The sequence below is a fragment of the Strongylocentrotus purpuratus genome, unplaced genomic scaffold (assembly GCF_000002235.5).
Source record: "Strongylocentrotus purpuratus isolate Spur 01 unplaced genomic scaffold, Spur_5.0 spur5_scaffold_6, whole genome shotgun sequence".
Taxonomy (NCBI): domain Eukaryota; kingdom Metazoa; phylum Echinodermata; class Echinoidea; order Camarodonta; family Strongylocentrotidae; genus Strongylocentrotus; species Strongylocentrotus purpuratus.
The window spans coordinates 7379909-7402727 of record NW_022145612.1 but is presented as its reverse complement, the minus strand read 5'-3'; the positions used below and the strand labels follow the sequence as shown (position 1 = coordinate 7402727).

The 22819-nt window shown below is 35.6% G+C and overlaps 1 protein-coding gene across 1 annotated transcript in view; it reads right to left on the bottom strand.

The window, feature by feature from the left end:
• The window catches only part of LOC373234 (myosin V), a gene marked incomplete at its 5' end in the record, with an annotated part of 109378 nt that overhangs the window by 67994 nt on the left and 18565 nt on the right, over window positions 1-22819 (bottom strand). Inside the window, 4 exon segments of the mRNA NM_214490.1 lie at window positions 1375-1506; window positions 3041-3147; window positions 10712-10819; window positions 21803-22028. Coding sequence (NP_999655.1) covers window positions 1375-1506; window positions 3041-3147; window positions 10712-10819; window positions 21803-22028 — 573 coding nt within the window.

Below are 22819 nucleotides of genomic sequence, written 5' to 3'. Positions count from 1 at the left end.
TCAGATACTCAACCGTCAGCTATCCCCGAGGTGTAACAGAATAAACATGAAGAGCATTGCGTGATCATTTCACGGGTTGATAGGGTTCACTGATCTAGTAACGCCATCCATCGTTCAATGATTGCACTTTCCAACATGGCCGTAGTTCCCGTCCATTTACACTCAATGAGTTTCACAAGCATGAAAACGGTCTTTGGAGAGGTTTGATTTGAGCCGTGGAGATGAGGGAAAGTTAGACGGGCTGTCAGCACCATCATTTTAGCCAGAAACCGATTACAGTTAGGAAAACTTCCTCTACGCAAAGGATAAACATCTAACTCTCAGGTTTATTTCCCCAATTAGGGGTACCTTGGACCCCTACAGTTTGGTTGAGAAAAGTTACTAACATCCATCATCTGTTAGAAAAATGAAGTTTAGAGCTATTCCCTTCTGACTTGAAATCATGAAGTTAAGTCTAATATGCAAAATGTTTGGCGGATTATACTCATTTTCTCATCCAACATTCGTCTTTAGTATTCAATTTGTTGGTCTAATAGTTAGAGAGATACAGGATTGTTGGTATTGAAATGAACTGGCATCCAACTAATAACTTTCATTTAATACCTCAATCTTCAAAGTTACATGACAATTTTGAACTCAAATTTTTATCAAAATGACCCTACAAATGTGAAAATCTGACAATTTCTGAACAATTGACAAAATATTGACTCTCTAAATGAGATATCATATATGCTTTGATAGTTTTCTCAAGCAAAATTTTCATGTCTTTAAAAATGAAAAAATTGGGAAAAAGACCCATATCCTTGTATCTAGTGGAAAATCTGGAAACTGTAAGTTAAAAAAGTCTGCAAAATTGTTGGTAAGGATATTGCCAATAATTTGGGATCAAATCTAAGAGTGACGTAAAAGGGATACTTAATGGGTCAGTTCATGGGAAGGGATTTAATATCTGTAAATAATTCTGTCCCCATATCAGTTACCATGTGAAGGTGCAGCTAAATGTACAAGTGCCTAATTCATTTTTTCCAGTTGATTTTCACATACCCGTAACATGATCAAAAAATGAAAAAAAAATGAAGCAATTCTGCATATGAAATCCTTATTGTATGTATCCTGTGCATTTTTCTATAAAAAAAACCAACTCTGGAAATAACTGTAAATATGAAGAAAAAAAAGGAAATTAATATAAATATGCAAATTATCTATCGCCAAGAATTTTATAGCTTCTAAGACTTTGGTTGGTCCGGTTGAAATTTTCTTTTTCAAGAAAGATTTTCTCCAAATATCCAAGAAATGAGGTCATCTATCATCTCGTTACAATACAAAGAATATAGAATCATGCAAAATGATGCTTTGAGCTGACCAATGACCTACCATATCGCGCCTGAGAGGTTTAGTAAGGACCTCTTGAACGGTGACGATCTTACGGTTACATAACCATTTTCTCATGGCATCCTCCTCGATACCCAGTAGACTGCACAGGATCGGTAGACTCTCGTTCTCAACCTGCAGGGAAGAAAGTAGAGAGAAATAAAGTTGTAGTATGCTATATCAGGAGCATAATGTATGTCAGAAAGTAAGAATGTGTGACATTGACATATTTCAAATTGATGTTATTTTATGATATTCACATGAAAAGCTAGAGAGAAAAAAACAATGAAACAAAACAAAGAGAAATAGAAGAGAGAAAGGGAGATGAATGTACATAGACAATTAGGTACATAAACCTTGTAAAGAATCTTACAATAGGAGGGGAAAGAGGATGAAATGAGCACAACAGTTGAACAAAAACATTTAAGATGAAAAAGAATTAAGTAGAACCTAAAAAATAAAAGCAGATGAAAACATTCAACTAAATGAGAAAAAGAAAAGAAAAAAGGAGTATAGAGAGAGAGAGAGAGAGAGAGAGAGAGAGAGAGAGAGAGAAAGAGAGAGAGAGAGAGAGCGAACAAAATTAAAAGAGACTTAGATATTGGGGGTAAAACATAAACTTTTCCAGCACATCAGGAAACAGAGTCTGGATCTAGCATTTGAATTTAACATCCCATGACAGAATGATGCCCTTTCCCACAAAGATTCTTTACAACTTCTGTTTTAGTATCCAGAATAATGTTAACAACATGCTTGCTCTACATTCTAAAAGGTACAACATTTTGTGACATATGGAACTCTAGGTTTTATCTCTTTCAGCCATCTGTTCAGGACATTTGCTGACACATTATCACACACATAGTTCTCATTTTTAAACATCTGTCAAAATATCCCTTCAATTATAGCGTGTCAGTCATAAACTTCAAACAAATCTTGTATGGCATGTTCAACTGGAAGTAACACTTATCCATTAGTCATGCATTTCAGACATTGCAGACATACATTTAACTTTGCTTTCACCCATGTACATCAATGTTTCAGTTCTAACTTCAATCAACTTTTGTTTTTATATGAATGATCTGTGTTTATCTTACAGTATCAAAAGAAGGTATATTCAACTCAACTCTACTGAACTTGAATTTTGGTATGCTTCAATCTATCCACAAAAAAAAATCAAAATCTTAAGAATTGTTAACAAGTTTCTATATTGACTACATCTTGCCTATGTCCTAATGATGCAGAATACGATTAGTCACTTCCGATCATATCTGGAAGTCATGAGATCACTATCTTCTTCAAATTGGACTCATCTTTAATACCCTCCATGGCTCCTTCATTCACCTGTTCCCAATTTAGATTTTGTCAATTGGAGAAGGGCAGGAAAATTTCCTGAGATATAGGCCAGTAATTTTCATTTTGGGGCAGCAACTGATCATGTTTCAGGATGAAAAGGAAGATTATTATCTGAAGCATATGTTTTGAGTGGTCAGTCCCACTCATAGCTTAATGAGTTAGTTGTGTGTGACCTAACCTTAAGCATGACATGGCATTAGATTGATCTGGTCTATCATCTGGCGTGTGGTGTCCTCATGATCTTGTCACTGATAAGAGAGTATTTTATACACAAACAAATATCTAGAAAGAAAGCTGTCTTTGTGTTTTTCCATACCTCAATCTTACAGCTTTCATGTTGATCAGGTTGAATCTCTACGTTGCCAAAGTGAAGAACGGCACCGATGATCCTGAAGATTTGTTTCATCATGTCATCCTTAAAACCTGTAAAAGATAATTTAATGTAAAACATACAACATAAGTTCATGAATATGTTGTAATAACCAATATCCACATCAGTTCTTTTCAAAATAAGGAAATGCCTGAAGAACTTCTATCACAATACAGGGTTCAAACAATTTGTTTCTTGTTTCATACTGATCTAATGTTTACCTTTAAATCTTCTAGGCAAGAATGCATCTGAAAGTAAAGTATTCTGAGATATCTAATTGGAGTTACATCACATACTTCATAATCTTAACAGTATCACCAGACACCTCAAAATCTAAAAATGTGCGGGTCAAACTCAACATCCCTCTACCTCCCCCCACCCCTTCCTCGACTATCTCTCTCTCTCTCTCTCTCTCTCTCTCTCTCTCTCTCTCTCTCTCTCTCACATAATCATTCCAAACTTTCAGTTGTTCTTTCTCTGTCTCTCTATTTGACAACAATTGTGCTTCTCACTTCATCTCTATCTTTCTGGATTCAAGTCTGCTCTTCTCTGTCTCCTTTCTTGTTGTTTTCCTACCATGCTTTTATAAGCCATGCTTTTATAAGCCAGGCTGCACATTTTTATTTTTTTAAACCCCTTTTTCCTCTTCTACCTCCTTTCCATTTAAATTTCCCTTTCCTTCCCTCTCTTTTCCTTCCCTCTACTCCCTCATCCTATTACAGCAACCTTTTCAGTTTTAATTAGCAATCTTGAATTTTGGGATAAACGGTTCAAAACGGGGGTGAATAATTCACCTACGACAGGAAACTGAGTAGCTATCGGAGCTCCAAGCCACTTTCCTTAAAGATTGTAACGAGTGGCTTGACAAACTTCAGATAATTACAGTATATTTTGGGAAACATACTCGTTCGCATTGATGACCTTCTGCTACTATTTGTGATGTTCATATTTTCTCAAAGAGCATTACAAAATGATTGCATTAAGCATGTTCATCAGTTTAATTTATTTTGGGAACTACAGCATAAAAGTTCTCTACAACTTTCACATGACAAATTCTAATTGTGTCTGCCACTTTTGCTGTATCAATCATGTTCTACAAGAAGAAAAAATGCTGCAATGTCACTCAAGATGGATAACTTCAAATAGGATTGGGTACTACTATTAAAATAAGTATTACTATTCAATGTTTACACAAACTTTTTCAAACATCATTCACTCTACATAAATGCTACTCAGGATGTACCAAATCTACTGACATACATTCTATATATTGACATATACAACCATATGTACTAGAAGGCGATTTTGAGCAATGTTTCTAATACAACATCTGAAGTTTATCCATTTTTAGCCATCTAATAATATAAAAGTCTTGATGTGACCACTGAATCATGATTCTTTCTGGTATCACGACCAATTATTCTACGCTCAGGTCTAGAGATTTTTCATTTTGGGATTAATTAAATAGAAAAAAGGCATAGTCGTACAGCGCCTGTGCATGGAATTGCTCTTCAGAATTTACACTACACCACAGCATACTTTTTATACCTTTCTACCTCACATCCCCCACTGGTTTGACTTCATGAAGTTCATCTGGAAATTTACCTTTCACTTTCTATTGCCATCATCCCAAGCGAGGTTCCTTCCTATCCTACTCACATTAATTTCCTTCGATCTAATCAAATTTAGATGCATCTTCCTTCATTTAGCCAATGGATGATTTCAAGGAAGCTTTGTGTACCTGGGCAGTGTCTCATAAAACCATCATAAGCAAAAGTTTACTGCTATCTCATTGAAATTCACATGTTAGAATTAGTGCATGCCAATAATGCGACATTGGCAAACTTCTGGCAACTTTCAGAAGTTGTTTCAGAAACTTTTCACTTTGCTATGACACCAAATTGTGATCTCTTTCTTCCTCTTTTCACTGCTCCCCCCTTTGTTTCTTTTCCCTATTAACCCTTCTTCATATTTATTAATATTTCAATCCAAACTTCATTTACAGAAGTTGTTTCAGAAACTTTTCACTTTGCTATGACAGCAAATTTTGATCTCTTTCTTCCTCTTTTCACTGCTCCCCCCCCCCCTTTGTTTCTTTTCCCTACTAACCCTTCTTCATATTTATTCATATTTCAATCCAAACTTCATTTAACTCTCTTTATTTTTGACTCACCAAAACTTCTCTTCCTCTTCTTATTTAATCTACAACTCTTTTACTGCCTCAATTTTTTTGTTAAGGAGCGTCTTTGTTCACCGTTCTGGCTCATTAAATGAGTAATAACATTATCTCCTGTAAGTTCTGAATTTCCTTATAAATGACTAATCCTATTTTGTTTTTTATCTTGTCTACTGATACAAATCTCTCTTCACACTCAAATTGATTCACTATGTCATATTGCAACCCTACCCAGGGAAATGCAAATATCAATATTGTAGTAACTAGTTGGAACCAGATGTCATTTGAAATCAGAGCCTGCAAGATTTCTGGATGAAATTCCTGTGTTTTTACCCACACGGTCAAACTGTATTACCGCCAAGAGGTCCAGGAGGGGCAATAGCGGATGAAATGCTTTGTCTAAATGAGCATTGTAATTACAAGATTTTAGTTGGAATCAGATGTCATTTGAAATCAAACCCTTCAATATTTTATGGATGAGATTCCTGTGTTTCAACCACACAGTTAAACTGTAATATCCCCTTGACATCCAGGGGGGGGGGGGGATAGGCGATAAGATGCTTCGTCTGAAAGAGCACCATGTTTAGCATCATTCGCCATAGGCGATGAACTAAACAAAGTGGCATTAGACCAATTCGGGTTGTGGCATGTTCTTGTAGACCAAATGACAATAAACTAAATCTGAAAGATATGCTGATTCATTACAAGATATGATGCTTTTCAGAGATTTCATGTCTACAGCTCATCACCCCGACCCCTGTAGGTCAGACAGTCCTGTCCCTTCACATATCACTAACCCACCCTTGGAAGGGATGGGGGATGACCAATGTGTGATGACCCAAACCCTGTAGCTCATAAACAGTCCTGTCATCTCATCTATCACTTTCTCAACCTTGGATGGGGTAAGGAAGATCGTCCACAACCTGCGATGAACTAAACCCTATAGCTCAGAGACAGTTCTGCCTTCTCATGTAACACTACCCCACCCTAGGAGGGAGAAGAGACATTGTGCACGATGACCCAAACCCTATAGCTCAAACAGTCCAACTGCTGCACCTATCACTACCCCCCAACCTTGTGAGGGGGTAGGGAAATACCGTCCATGACGTGCACTGACCCAGATAAGACTACACCACCCATTTCCTTTTCTATCATCTTGATCTCCTCAAAAATAAAACTTTTTTGATAAAAGATAAAATCCTCAAACTTATTCCATCTCCAACAGACAAAACCATCCACACTGACTTCAGATTTGGGAGTGTGAATTTATCTACAACAAAATCAGATTTGGGAGTGTGAACATACTGCTAGACCCAAGCCTATTCACATTAGCATCAGATTGATAAAAGACAAACCCATTCACCTTGCCATCGGAATTGGCAGTGTAAAGGCACTTTCGGTCAAACATCTTAAGTGTTATATTTATCTGCTTCAGAGACCAGAGGCTTCTCAAGCGCTACAATGTTTTTTATTCACATGATGACTGAACCCAATAATACTTAACATTGAAAAAAATACTCTTTTTCTCTATTAAAGCCCCACTGTACAACTTATAGCTACGTAATTGTGCCCTCTATATAGAAAACAATGCTTAATCAGTGTCTGTTTGTCCCCTTTTTCTTATGATAATTGAGAACTGATTTGATGAGATAACCACCTGTCAGTTACCTAGCATGGAGGTCTCATCCCCCCTGGCCAAACTTGTGCAGACAGGCTTTAAAGAACAAGCTTTTACTTTTCTGGAGTATAATGAAGCCCCATAAGTTGCATGCACTATATCCTACTATACTCTGCCAAGAAATGTTGTATGGCTACCCGTCATCTCACAATACAGTGGCATTGGATCTTTTCTCACTTTTCCCCTCCCAGACAAAATGAGGCAAACGTAGGGGGGAAACAAGTAACAGTATATCATAAAAGTAAAGACAGTGCTATGTGGGAATCCCTTGACAGGAGACATTATGTCCAGGGTATTGCACAATTCTCCATATTAAACTTGTCAGCTTGAGGAACTACAGTGCCATTTTCAAAGTGAAATGCATTTCAGAAGGTAATTATCAAATTATCATTAGGCGCAAAGAGAAATATCCTAACTGACTTTGCAATTCACTGAAATCTTCCAGACAAGTTGCTCCATTTTTAATGTCTGACTTATTACACTTCATCCAATGGTCTCACCAGGAAAGGTCTAATTTAGTTTATCATGTAGACTGCTGTCTAACATCATAATTCAAGAAAACTCAGTAACCTAACCACTAGTTACATCTTCTTACAGAGCCAATGAATATTTGTAATCACTCAGGGGAGGATTACGAAATTTTGAATAAAACCAACTTGATTAGGTTACGTTATCTAACAAGACCACTTAAGACCACAGTTCCATTTCATTTCAATCACAGCGCAGTAGAGTGTATCTATATAGTAGTAGCTGCACTATATAAATGGATCTAATTATTTAAAATCAAGTGCATGCCCAAATTCTTTAATGAATTTGCTCACAGTACATCCAAAATAATGATTTTCAGTACCGGTAGCTCATATGTCATTGAAAACAAGTTTTATGAAATGGCCAAGAAATATTCTTTAATAAAACTTCTACTCAGTTTTAAACTCCAAGATTTCTTTCTATCAACATCACCCAGAGACCTCGAGGAGGGAGGGCTAGGCTTCCCTCTGAAAATACCAGCCCAATGCTGAAGAGTGACATGATTGAGAGGATACACTGGAACATGCTCCAGGCCGCAGGCTAAGGCAGAACCATCAAGATCTATAGACCACAATCTTCCTTATCCTAGCTCAAATTTCAAAGAAAATTAAAATCGTGCCCCGGCTTGATGCTCAAGTTTAAGCTTGCATAAAACATCATATTTTGAAGTTCACCCACTGCATGCAGATTGATAAATCGTATAACATTCCTTTTTTTAACAGACCCTAACCAAAGATAGTTTGGGTGCCATCATCAGTGGGTAAAGAAGTTATACTAATTAACATTGGAAAGGAAAGGCCCCTTATATTTTTGAGATGATGGATTCAACTTTTGTTATAATGAATCCTAATTGGATCTAAATATAGTAGAGGGAAAGCAATTGGTTTACCCACTCAACATGGAAAATGTCACATAGACATGTTGGAACCGATGTGTTCTTTATGGCATGATGTTTAAAACTGAGAGGTGACAGGGCCTATCAATAACAGAATATTGGCACCCCTGAAAATGGATTACTGTGGATATGGATTTACTTCTTAACTTCTTGCTGAAAGAACATGACATTAACAACTTCTGGCCAGCAGATTTAACAATAAACATCTACAAAAATGCTCACTGAAAGACACTGAATATCAATCAGGAACAGTATGACAAGTGCTGACTATCAAATCATCAAGTAGAGGAGATACCCTTCAAGTAATCCTCTGTTTGTTCATCAAAAAGGGATCAACTAAGAACATTTAATGTGACAGGAGTTTTAGTTTTAAAGTCAAGTACTAGAAATTTTAATATCAAGCACATGCTCTATACAACAAATAGAAGGTGACTCAATGGTGTCATTTATATCAAGGAAACCAAAGACAACATGCCCGTCAATAATCATAGGTGGGGTTACACCCCTTTAACAAAGCATAGCCTGGTCCAAAGTTGTCAAATCTTCTCACCCTACTTGAAGAAACCATCACAGGTTTCAGGTGACATGTCTTTGAGTTGACAAACAGTTAAGGACACCTTCTATTTTGGCAATGAAGATACCCATCTATCGTTCCAGAAAGAACTTCGTAACCCAAATATTGGAAGATTGACAAGTGAACAACAACAGAATTCATGTCCATATGACTCGGTCCCTTGATCAAGATGGTTGATAAGGCCTTTCTCTCAACATGAGATGCATCTGATTATTGGCTAGTGAAGAGAGGTGATACTGTAGAGGTTTGTCTACAGTTAGAGGATGGGGCTAATACCTTGACACCTTTATCCACCCGGGAGATCAGATGGACTTTCATTGATTGTCCCGGTATGACCCTAATCCCTGTATAAGATATTCAAGCCCTTTGGCTTAAGTTGACAAGGTCTCTGTATAAACTAAATGCATTTCAAGGATGCTGTGAATTTAGACATCAGTTCCAATCAATATTCAGTTTCTGACCATTCCTCACAAGGGACTCATGAAAGAGGAAGGGTGAATCTTTGGCTTTCACTAATTAATACTTTTTATTCTATAGCTATGGTCCTAGAGTTAATCCTAAATGTTCACAAGCAGAAATGTTATATATTTATGACAGTTTGGACTTGATATAAAAAGAGGTGTATATGAATCTGAATATATGAACAATTAAACTAGGGTTGTAAAAAAAAGGGTGACCAATCCTATAGAAACAACACTTTCTGTATCCCAATTTAAAGTCAATTTACCATTATGGCATGAACTTTATTCCAAAGAATACTGTGCAATGTCAAGAGGGACTATCCAACTACTTGTCCCTTTAATATTATCTCTCTCTAAAGTCATGGATAATAAATGAAGTGCAAAGTAAAATCATCAAAAAAGGCTACAGAGAAGCACTTGAAAAAGACAATAATTCATACCACATTTCTTAAAGGGAAGGAAGAAAGCAGCAGGATAGATCATAGTCTTCGGACATGATTGATTTAAAAAGAAAGCTCAAGAGAGGTAAAGACATCTCATCAGATTTAGGAGAAGATCCCTACTGGAAGCCTCAAGGGTGTCATTTCCTCACCCCTGTCTGCCTGAACCCTGTTATATGCCCCTCATAATGAGACCTGACTACAAGGAAGATACACATATGGGTTCTTCTTCACTGTCATATCGTCTGCTGAGAGCCAGAAGGGCATATATTCTGTTTTAAAGTATTCAAGTTAATGCCCTTTTTGGAACTCAAAAGACAATATCAATCTGGTGATGAGCAACACAAACTGTCCATAGAAACTACAAGACATTCATTTGAAAATTTTGTTTGGAGATGGGTTTTGTCATTTCCAATTCCTCACTCCGTGTTTTTCAACAGCCTACTTTCTTCTGACCCAGTGTCTTTATCCCCTACATAACTTTATAACTCAATCTGTTTTTTATTTAGTTGTCTCTTTCTCTCTCCCTCCTATACCTTCTTTCTATCTTTCTCTCCCCCCCCCCACCGATTATTTCTTTCTCTTTTTATTCATCTTCTCATTCTTCATTTCTCTTGGTAAATATCTTTTTATCTTTCAATGTAGTTTATTTTTCTCTTTCTATTTCTCAATATTTTTTCTCTTCATATGATTCTTCCCTACAAAGCGATATATCTTTGTTCAGTTTATTAAAATAGTCATTACTACAATAAAGGCTTTACCATAAACTGAGATATACTTAAATCAAAAGCTAAAAGTTCCATCCTGTAAACAAAAACAATTACACTGTTGGATAGCAGAACGTTTCCTTTGAAGAAAGTCTTACCCAATAACTTGAAAGCCTCCTTGGTCTCTACCAGATTAGCCTTGTCATCAATCCCATCTACTGTGGGAGCTTCCCCCTGGCTGGTATAATAGAACTCGTCCGGATGACCTACAAGGACAAGGAACACATAGGCAAGTTAGGAACAGTCCATTCAAGTAGGGGGTGATGGCATCCCTTAAAAAAAGAGGGATGGATTTATTTGAAGTATGATGCTATTTGAGGGATTTATATGCTCAACAATTTTACTCAGATATACAGAGTATTTTGTGTGAACCTGATCAAAAGCTTATTGGAGATCCATCTACAGTTGATCATCAAAATAATACTCATTTCCCTTACGATGAGAGGAAAGTATCATTCATGGAATATCAAAGATGATTATTAAAGGATTCGATAAACTTGGGGATATGACTTATCAATTGTAAAGAGATAAAGCATAAATAAAATGACATTAAAAATGTATTTATAACATAATATTTGACATTTGAATACTAAGGTCATGAATACAAGAAAACAAATTAAGTTTAGTGCTAAGGTTATGCTGAACCAAAACATTATTAGCTGCAAAAAGTAAATGTTATATCCCCTTCAATCTTAGCAGGGGAATTAAGTACGTCATGATCATTTTCCGAGAGAGAGAGGGGGATGTGTATGAGTCATTCACAACATGATGAGAATGCCAAAAACAATTTGGATAACATGATGATATACACCTAAAATAAAAGGTTAAACATTAGGTGAAGCAATGAGGCTTGTTCACATTTGAAGCGGCAAGGCCTGTAACCCCTACCATATCTGAACACTAATAGGCCCTGGGGAGGGGGTTGCCGCTTCATGTCTGAACGAACCTTTAAGCATCAGAACATTAAGATAAAAAATAAATACCAAATGGTGTTAGATGTACACAAGCAATACCCATGATACCACAGTTTCTGTTTTGACTAATCTCAGCATATGTAGAGTTTTGTAATACACCTGATTGTATAAGAGCTCCTTTCTCCAACAACAACAAACTTACATGAGACTTTTTAAAATTTAATTTTAGAGCTATTGAAAAATTCAAATTAAATTTCAATTAGTTTTTAAGACCAAGATCCAAGATAAAAAGTAAAATACACAAAACCTACTCCCTTGTCTGAAGGATACTAAAAATGAGGGGGTAAATTACAATGGGGAATAGCTCAAATGTCAACTTTATGTTCTGACATTGATGACAAAAATGGCATAACACCAGAGTTTTCTATTCTGAAACCTTATGATAGCAAAAAAAAAAGCCTAACAAAATGATACTTGTATCATAGGTTAAGAAAATAAATAGGCAAGTAGTTTATTAAATCTGATATCTTAGAGGGAAAAGAATATTGTATTAGAATGACACAGACAACATTATGCCATGGGAATCAAAACAAATATATACTATAAGACTGATGCAACATGCTGTGAAAACAAAATTGGGGTATGCAAATTATGATATTAGATGAGTAAAACATTGATCGCACACGATTGATTAAGAAGGGAGTGGGGGTTAAATGTGTGAGGAGGGGTATTAACACAAGGGGTAACACAAGGGGCAATACTAGGGGCGATACTGGGGCAATATGACACTGGTTAGTCCTCGGCACTCGTGCAAATATTCACCATTTCAAATATTTAATAAATGTTAGTTTTTAATGATAGTTATACAAATATTTAAAGTTTACCGTCTCTTTATACAAGAGCAGTATCATAAAAATCCCTATACAACAAGTATGACTCTAAACAAAAACATTTTCCTTTTAAAAAACAACATTACAACCAAAGTGATTTCACAAAGAATCTAAAATATATTACTTGAAATCGTTAATGGTAAATGTAAATGTCTGTCTGAAGAAATTTTTTTTTTTTTCAAGCTTATGAAAAAATAATACATCCCAGGCTTTTAACAAAATGGCAGAACAATGAAAGTGTTTGGGGAGACAAGTGGTCGTTAACATTTAATATGAATATAGGAAGAGGGCATTTTAAGATGAGCCCTTTGTAACTAACATATACAGGCTACATGAACAATGGTCACTTAAGTGTACACAACATCATATTTAGCTTCAGATAAGACTATAATGCATACAAGGCACAATACATGTAATATATGGGATAAAGAGGGTCACTAGCTGTAAACAAGTTTAATATACATCAGCATAAACAATATAATTCTAAGCATATTTATTGATATACACCATATAATGCTAACATGCCATATGACACATGAAATATTACAGAGAATAAAAGACCAAATACAGAAGTCTCATTACCATATATGCATATACATGAAAATATAGAAACCATATATTAATGAGAAAAAAGGCAGGGTATTCCACTATGTCCACTATGCCGTATGATCATATCAAACTCAATGTTACTAATGAAAATTACATGATTACACTTAACATGGACAGAATTTAGCTTTTACATAAATCCCATAGTAATTATTGGTTAGTTCATTCTTATAACATTCAGAGATTGTTTGACATTATCTTTAAATTGGACCAATATATAACCCAAGTAAAATATTTAAAGGTTGGGGGGGGGGGGGGGGTTATTTTCATTTAAGTAAGGACGAACCGCGGTTAGGAGGAAACAAGGACATACCAAACGGTAAAAAGAATAGACAGGATCTCTTACTTTTATAGCACACTGTACTCCCAAGACAGGAGTAAGTCTAATTGACCTTTTCCACATAAACTGTAACCAAACACGTTGTAATGTCTGAAAAATTTGTTAGGGGGGTGTATGGAATTATGAATATTGAAAATGTCAATAATAATAAATAACTGTCAGATTGCTTGGTCATTTTTATTCAAACTCATTCTAGTTACTTCTATGCTGTAATATGATAACATGAAATAAAACATTTGACTCCCATACACGGAGTAATTTATGTCAGTTAAAACAACAAAAATAATAGACAAATACATGTTTCTTTGTCGCATTTTCAACATATTCCCACAAAATTCATTACAAAACTAATGACTGTAATTACTGTATGACCTAAATTAATGATGACGAATGATAGATTGGCTTTCTTGTGTAATTTAATTGCCAGCTTTATAGAGATGGCTCCTTTATATTTTCTCATTATATGAAGGGCTTGACACTAAGTCCAGACACAAAATATTTTGAAGTTCTTACATAGGGCTCACACCGACTATTTTTCAATCCAGACCCCCTTCCAAAGAGGTTAGTGTGGAGCCTGGTTATATATCCTGGTTGACCTCAAATCCAAACTTTACAGAAACCTGTATCACTTGTTAGTCTCACGTTAGAACACTGAAATTCTTGCTTTTTATCAGCAATATGCTCTATTCAGATAGCATGGCATGCATCATTAGAAGTTTCCATTAAAAAAAGGTAATTAGTCTCAGGGAGTTGCCCAAAACATTGTGTTAACTTGCATGCTTAATATTACTCGAGTATAATAATTATGTGCATATTTTGAGTGGTTATAACTAGATGATGTGCATTCCACAAGAAGATGAAGAAAAAATGAGAATAGAATACAAGTTTCTTTGAATTATCTTTGATGGTTGGTTAATATTAACAAGGGGATAATTTTTCAAAAAGATGTCAAACCATTGTAATCATTTTCTGATGAACCTTGACTGGTATAGTAGAAGTCTGCTGCGCTGCCTGTGATGGGTTTGAAAAACAAAACATGACAAGGGTATAGGATATAAAAACAAAATTAATGTAAAACCAGAAAATTTCACATCATGACACTTTCACAAATAGTGAGTCATTTTTATAGCAAGAAATTTTGGTGAATTTCAAAAATTTGTGTTGGGATAAATGTGACAGAATTATACCATGGCAAGAAATTTTTGCAAGTCTCGACCATGTGTGAAGTTTGTGAAATTCATGAAAACGCAAGACTTTCTGGTTTACAGTAGTGAACATCCAAGGTGGAAAGAAGTGGTGGATTGGAAATGAAGGAAGTGAATTTACTAAAATGGTAAAAATAAAATAAAATAAACGAGGAAGTTTGAAATTCAATACTGAACAAGGGGGACTGACTAATGATAGATGGTCTATTCCCTCTGCTATGAGAAGTTCTGATAAAGTACTGAAAATTGAACTAAAATGACCTGCACTACAGGTTATCTGATATTCCATGTCTAATACAGAGTTACAGATAACTCCTGTCGCAGTAGTAAATACAATTTCTGTTTGCTGGAATTTCTTTTAATTTGTAATTTAAAGCTATGAATTTGGGGGTAGGAATTGCTTTGCTTTGCTGCCAAACAAAACAGATTTTGAATTGTCATTTTAGGAATGCATCTTTTTTCTGGAAAAAGGATTACTTTAGCTTTAGCAGAGGGAATATCCTGTGAGTGAAAACTAAAAAAATTGCCAAATCGTGTATGTAATTCAAAATAAAATTTCAAATTAAAGAATTGTCATACAGAGCATGTCTTGCTATCACAATCAACACCATTTCATATATAATAAAGAAATAATAGAAACATCACAAATATATTTTTATCATCATAATTAACAAACACATCACAACAACCAAAATAAAAAACAAGATAGACTCATGGGGAAAACAGGCTATCAATGAGGTTGTGTTATTTTCTAGTTCAAAATAATCATTTCAGTCCATTCACCATAGCACAAGACATTTTAACAATAACAAACCTCATTCATCTTCAACAATCATTTTAAACTTGGAGGCCAAGAACTGTCTAGATTTCAGTTATCAATATTCAACAGCCCAACTGAAAATTGATAATCACTGCGTGACAGTGAGTCAATGACGCACCACAAAAAACTGCCTTTACTCAGTCCACCAACTCAAAACCATAAACAGTTCATGTGAAAAGATGTCTTAATTTATTCTTCCATCAATCGCACATAGGAAACAAACTCAATGACGCAAATTTCTGTAATTCCATTTCCCCAGTTACGGTTAATGTTTTTAACAACTGTTCAAATCATTTATGATAATTGAATGAAAGAGCCCACACAAGAGGTTAAACATTACATGTTAAACATGATTCTGACAATAGAATGTGACATAATGTTCTATAACGAGAGTCCTAAGGTCAACAAACTATTATATGGATAAGAGCTTAAAAAGCCAATAGTTTATTTTCATATTTTACTCTTATTTAGCTTATTGACAAACATGAGAGCACTGTGGTATAGTGTGGTCCATTCAAAAGGCTTTCTAATGAAAGATCAAGAGTTTTAAACTTTGCCTGGCCTAAGGCATCTCCTTAATCTACTTTTTCTTCCTCTGGATCCAGGTTGGTAAACAAGTACTTAGTAAGATATACTCCTTGAAATATAATGTATGCAAACAAATTGCTATACCAGAGCTAAAGCCACCGTTATATTAAAAAAAAACATTATGGAAATGCTTCACAGAAGTAAGTTATTATTGACACATACTTTTAAACAAAAAACGTAATACTATTAATACAGTTGGTTAAAATGTAATCTATTCCAGTCCTTCTTTCAGATTCTTTACTGTTTTTAATCTTTAAGAAATCCAGGAAAGTTCTTAGTAACATTTATATCCAAAGAGCTAAAGTATGTCACTGTTTATTTATGTATGAATTGTATGAAATAAAAAAGCAATGAAGGCTTTTACAAACCTTGAATATAACAATTTGAGAATCTATGGGTTAAACTACAAAAAGGTGGTTGCCACCTTAACCTTACTTTGCACTTATCCATCTTTTTGCTACCTCCATGAAGGAAATTAGTAATTAATTAGTCAGCTCCCAATTCAGAGATTGTTTTATAGTCTATGGTGAAATCCCTCGACAAGATTCAAGTCATCACTATGGGTGCTTCTCCTTGTGACAAGCTAGAGCAAGTGTCACTGAGAGTGAGTAAGGGTTGGTTTGGACTAATACCACCAGATTATTCTACACCACGGAACATGGAAAGAAGATACTGGCAGTGGGATCTGAGGACGAGAGAAACTCTTATCCAACAGCAAAGTCTGGGATTTGTAGCAGAAGCTGAAGTTTTCTTTCAAACCAAATGTTACTATTAAAGTAGGAATGAACTGGTTTGGAGATAATCTTGCTTGTTAGTAAGTAGGACAATGTCTTCCTTTATTATCCTCAATCCCCATGACAAAAAGGAATGAAAGAGTGCACTTGGCACTCATTGTCTCTGAAAAAGATGATGCAAAAATATGTGTAAAGTTCATTGAAATAGATACATATAACATCGTTCCTGAATATTTCAGACAACTTATTCAAACTCAGCATGCAAACCCGACAAATTTTATTGACAAACTTTATATAAGTTATATCAAGAATCACAATTAATGTGACTTGGAAGCTCCCATGCAATACCCCATCTAACTTTGACTCTTACATTCGGCCATACTTATTTGAAACCCTTAAAAAAAAAAAAGACAAGAAACAGACAATTATCTCACATATGTAAATGCAAATTACTGAATTCCAATTTGTTATATCTTCAACAACAAAAACATTTAACCCCTAAAAATAGGCATGATTGCTGAACCTTACAGAAACCAAAATTTAAATGATCGACAAGAGGGGAAGGGGTTGATTAATGTTCCTCCCTAAAAATAGGAACCAGACAAAATGTTCAGATGAATGGAGGTCATGTTAAATCCAATAATCACCACCTTCTCCATAATTTTGGGAGTTAATTTTGTCCCAATTTTGGTAGAGCACCCACTCTTGATGATGGAATACGGGATGGCTGGTTATAAAATAATTATTAAGCTGAGCTATAAGCATTGATCGTAAAATGATTGATTGATATGTGCTCTGGTTACAACTGCTTGGCGATCAATTCATAACATTAACTTCAACCCTGACCTAACACTACACTTATAACCCTAACCTACATGTAAAACATAATTTAGAAGCTCTAATTTAAAAACTATGGACTGTATTTTACTCATTCAGTTAAACATGACTGTGAGGCTTACATCATGTTTAGTGAGGCTTATATCATGTTCATATCATGTTTAGTAAAGATAAACTTAGACCTCCAACTAATTTTCATTGTTAGACCTTAGTTTAATGAAAGCTTAAGAATACAGCCCGTAGTAAATATTGTTGGACTATGTGTTGGATCACCCATTCTGTATATCGCACTTGAGCCCCGATCATATACAAATGATTCTTTGATCATCCTATGAACATGAGAAAGCATTTAATTTCTTACTCCCTAGGTACAGAGTTGTAGACTTATTTTCCATCCTGATCAAAAGCAAATGGACGATAAGGTTTGATAGGCTAAGTATATACCTGAATCTAGCACTGATGTTTTGCAGGATTTCCAGAGTTCCTGCATACGTCCCTGGTATAGAAGGACTTGGCTCAATACCAAACTCCAAATTAGGTGTCTTCCGAAATTTTAAAATTTTGCTCTCTCGACAGTGCAATAGAAATTTCTGATATGCTTCTTAATAGGTTAATAATTTAGATCTTGAACTCAACTGACCAAAGCTAGGCTTCCCCGAATAGACTATTATAGACTATTTATTTCCATATATTTTACTTGACTGATTGGAATCAGGAATTGTCTTTATGGCAATGAAAAAAATGCACCTAAGATATTACTTTCAGTCATTTTCATTCCATCATGACCAATTAAGTATCATTAATAATGATCAGTATTAAATCCATATTTTGACCATTTCATAATACTGTCTTCTCCTCTAAACTACCAAAAGACAAATAGGAACCCAATACCTCGAAACCTTTACCTCAAAGAACCGAGTGTTAAGTTTACAATGTGTGTTTCAATGAGATGACCATGCTTTTGACTTTGGACAGTTTCAAGAGAGTGGCCCTTGATCGCTAACTACATGTATGTATTCCACGATGATCTAGCAGAAAGATAAGTCTGAGAGATAAACTGCATCTAATTATCTATCACCATGTGGTCCAAAAGATAGGATAGGCGGAAGAATTATAAAATAAAAAACATGCTGTGACCTAGGTCAGTGTTTTCTGGTCTTGTTCCTTATTAATTATGGCAATTTTTTAGCAAAGTCAGAGCAAGGAATGAGGAATGTTGTTGATTTTCATCAAAGCTTTGTAAAGAATTCCTACCACATGTGTCCCACAAGATCATTTTAAGAGATTGTGACAATTAGGCCACATCCACATGGCAATCAATAACCTGATTTTATTAGGTCATGACCGACAATATAAGGGCATCTTGCTTAAAAATCTGCAATTAAACGCAACTCAAAAAGTTAAAAGCAACTTAATTCTCAAACATTCAGGAAAGTGTATTAAGGGCTAGCGCTTGATTTTGGGGGTTGCGTTCAAATGCATCTATGTATGCAAGAGGGCCCAGGTATAATTTTCATCATGTTTCATTGTACACTGTGAAATCTTATACCATGTTTCTTAGCACACAATTCAATCATATAAATTTTTACCTCTGTGAATTTTAACAAATAAATGTTTAATAGTTCCAAGTCATTTTTCAAAAGATCAGAATAATTCTAATTTTCTGTCCTGTTTTTCATATACCCGAAAGAAGATTTTAAAATGTATATAATATATACAAAAGTAAGGATGACCCCAAGTTATAAACAGTAGCCCACTAGAATATGAGAGTGATAATTGGGTGCCCCTGGAGACCACATGGTAATTGACAGCTGTCATGAAAGGGTCTAGTCTGTCTTCCTCTCCATATGATGGAATAGTCTAGGAGTATCCAAACCCAACTGTATCTTTGTTTTCTACCTCATATCTTGTCGAAGTAAAAAGTTTGTCACCAGTTCTACATCAAAAAACATTGGAATCATTCCATAAATTTCGAAAAATCTGCGTGTTTGTTTGATTTCCTTTAAATAAAAAAATTAGTGTTAAAAAAAAGCTCTTTTCAAGTTAATACAGTTCTTAGACAAGTAACCATTCTTTCAACTCGAAGACAAATGAAACATCTAACAAAGTCAATAAGTATGATCTGCAATGGCTCAATAACTTCATATTGATTTTATATGAAAACATTTAACACTTCTAATGATTACTTGAGAGTGCTTGTACTTTACTACAATTATTTTACATGTACCAGATTGGATTTCATCAGCAGAAGACTGACTTAATCCATTTTGTTACAGCAAGACTTCTCAGAGACTAACATTGACTCTACAGCTTGGAGCAAGGAAATCCAGTTTCGGAAAGGTACACTATAATAATTATGGCTGTCAGCAATCCTACTTCTTCCCTACACACCTTGACTTAATACAGTGACTGCATCTTGTAGCGAGTAGTACTGTGAAAAGTAATTGCGAAAGTATGATGTTTTTCTTTTCAGACTGGTTAATTTCTCACAAAATAATTAAATGTCAATGGTGCTCTAAAGCTGTATGCACTACTCTCACAGTGTAAGTACAGTATATAATAGTGTGCTCATTTTTTGTTTTACGATTTCAATTACAAAATCAAAGTTCCACATTCCAATAAATAAATGGATTTATAGTGAATCAGTGAAGGTTCTTTTCCAATAGATCTAACTCTGTCCTTGGTATTATTGATTTACATTTTACATGCTAATTCTGCCCAACTAATATGAAAATTTGTATAGCATGCTTCATTCAAAAGCTCAATCAGAGTTGTTTTTTCTGGTCATATATATACATAACAATTTCATCTCTGGATAGCTAAATTCATTGATGTCTTATGTGTACATGTACTTGTATCTTTCTAATTCTCTATTCTACATGCGTTACATAATTAGAGATTTGAACACAGCCTGGTTGTGATATATTCAAAAGGCTCCTTTTAACCAAATTCACAAAATACCATTCAATATTAAACACCCACACATCCTTACACACAGACAGACACACACCCTGCCACTGTGATATATATTGTAACTACAACAACAAAACACACACATTAATATATACTTTCATTAAAAAAATATAAATCATCTTTCACACAAACTGACTAATTAAAGCTATGGTCACAAATCAGAGCAGCGACCGACCGATCAGTAGCCTGCTCGGTCCCTGCTGGAATTAGGCATCGCCCAGCGATTAGGTCGGTGCCTGGGCGGCGACCGCCCAGGCACCGAGCGTATTTTGGGCGGCGAGTGAAAAGTGAGCAGGCGCCGCCCAAATTTTAACTCCGCGCTAAAACTTCAGCGGCGACCGAGCGATGACCTAAAACCGAGCGGTGCCTGGGCGGCCGCCGCTCGGTGGCCGGGCAGCCGCCGGGCAGAATTGGTTAAAAACTCGCCGCTCGGCCGCCGAGCAGTCTACTTTTGGGTAATGTGACCATAGCAAAACATTAATGACCATTTATACAAAAGCACATTACACACACTTTAGCAAAATTATATGTCTAACATGACAAAATCAAGGGGGAAGTGCGCAAACAGAACACCAGGAATGAAAAGCATTCTTTCCCAAAAATATGCGTTCCAAAATAAACCAAACACAGGAAAATACTATAAACATGATCTTGTAAATACAACATGGCAGGTTGATAAATGTACAGGAGAAAATTGAATCCAAGAAGTGATAAAAAAAGAACATGTTCTCAAGAGATGTATCACCTGAATGAGAAAAAAAAAATACTAAGTTTTGTATTGTCAATATAAAAGGAAAGTACTGTTATTGAATACTGACAGTACATTTTAAATAGATTGCCAGTTTAACTGAAATCAACAGAGAACAATGTTGAAATTTCATACACCGTGATGTCATCTAAACCAAATTTTATGGCTTCCTGCTCCACAGACTCTGATGCCAAAAAAAGCCTATAGAGAATTCCAGAAAGGGGAAAGGTATACTATTTTTGCCGCTCACATTCCAGACCCCTCTGACAAAAGGTTTGGCACCATCATAATAGGCACGTGTATTCATACATTATACTGGGCATCATTTCACCAAACAGCATTAGTACAAGTTCGCTGCCATCCCATTCAGATTCACATGCATTTCGATGGCATTATTGGTAAATTGTACATAAGACAGTTTGTGAAACGATGCCCTGGTCACACCTACATGTACCTTTGGGTGAAAGCAAGGGATGAAAACAATTTGAGTGATTAGGTTACTGTTTCAGAAGAAATAATGGTACAAATACATACCTAGGGCCAACTCCTTGAGTTCTGGTTGATCACAACATGCGCAGAGCTGGTAGAAGATGTGATAATTCCTTTCCTCTGGCGCCTGGAAGACCACACGTGACTTCTCCAGTAGATATGTCCGCATGTTGGCACCAACAATGTGATGAAGCCGGTTGAACCGGATCTCAATGTACTTGCCGAAGCGACTGCTGTTGTCATTTCGCGTCGTCTTGGCATTGCCGATTGCCTTGAGGAAAGTGGACATGAGATGGTAGATGTTTAAAGTTACGAACGCCATGACGGTAGATCGGTTTCAATCGTTTCCTCTTTCTGAATGATATGACTTTCACTTGAAGGATTTCATCGATTCAAGAAAGATTCCACTGGTTATGATAGCCATCTCAAAACTCCATCAGGTAATCAAACAAACAACCAAGATACAACCAGGATGCAACCAAGAAGCAAATCACTACTAAATAGACAGACGCTTTTGGCTTTCAAATCGGGATGCTGTTATCACTTGCAGAATACAATATCTCCAAGTTACATTCTCTTATAGGATGTACGGTTACTGTAGATAAATCATGTTCTGTTTAGAAGATCCTTTAAATCTCCTCTAATCCAGGTCGAAGCAATCCATTAATCCTCTCACTAACTACAGAATAAATCCATCGAAGTTGTTTAAGCAGATTTCTTGAACTCACTAACTACTCTGCTGAAAACTTTACAATGCATCTTCTTTCAGCAGTCCTAAGAAGCAACTGGTCAGACAGAACTGGCAAGACACCAAAAGTCTGTCGCCCTAATTAGGTTCTAGAGCAGAGAGGGAAGAACATGAGGCAAGCTGTGGATCCTGCAGTAGTTAGATAGCACTCAGAAACCATTCTGTCACAAATTACAGATTTGTGTAAAAAAGTTTGAAAATAGAGATAACTTATTTGCGTAACTCTCGGTTTCCGTTCTTGTACTCTTAAGATTTAAAATCTACCCTTTGAATGTGAAGCAAGTGTTTCAGGTTTCAGCAGTTATCTATACAAA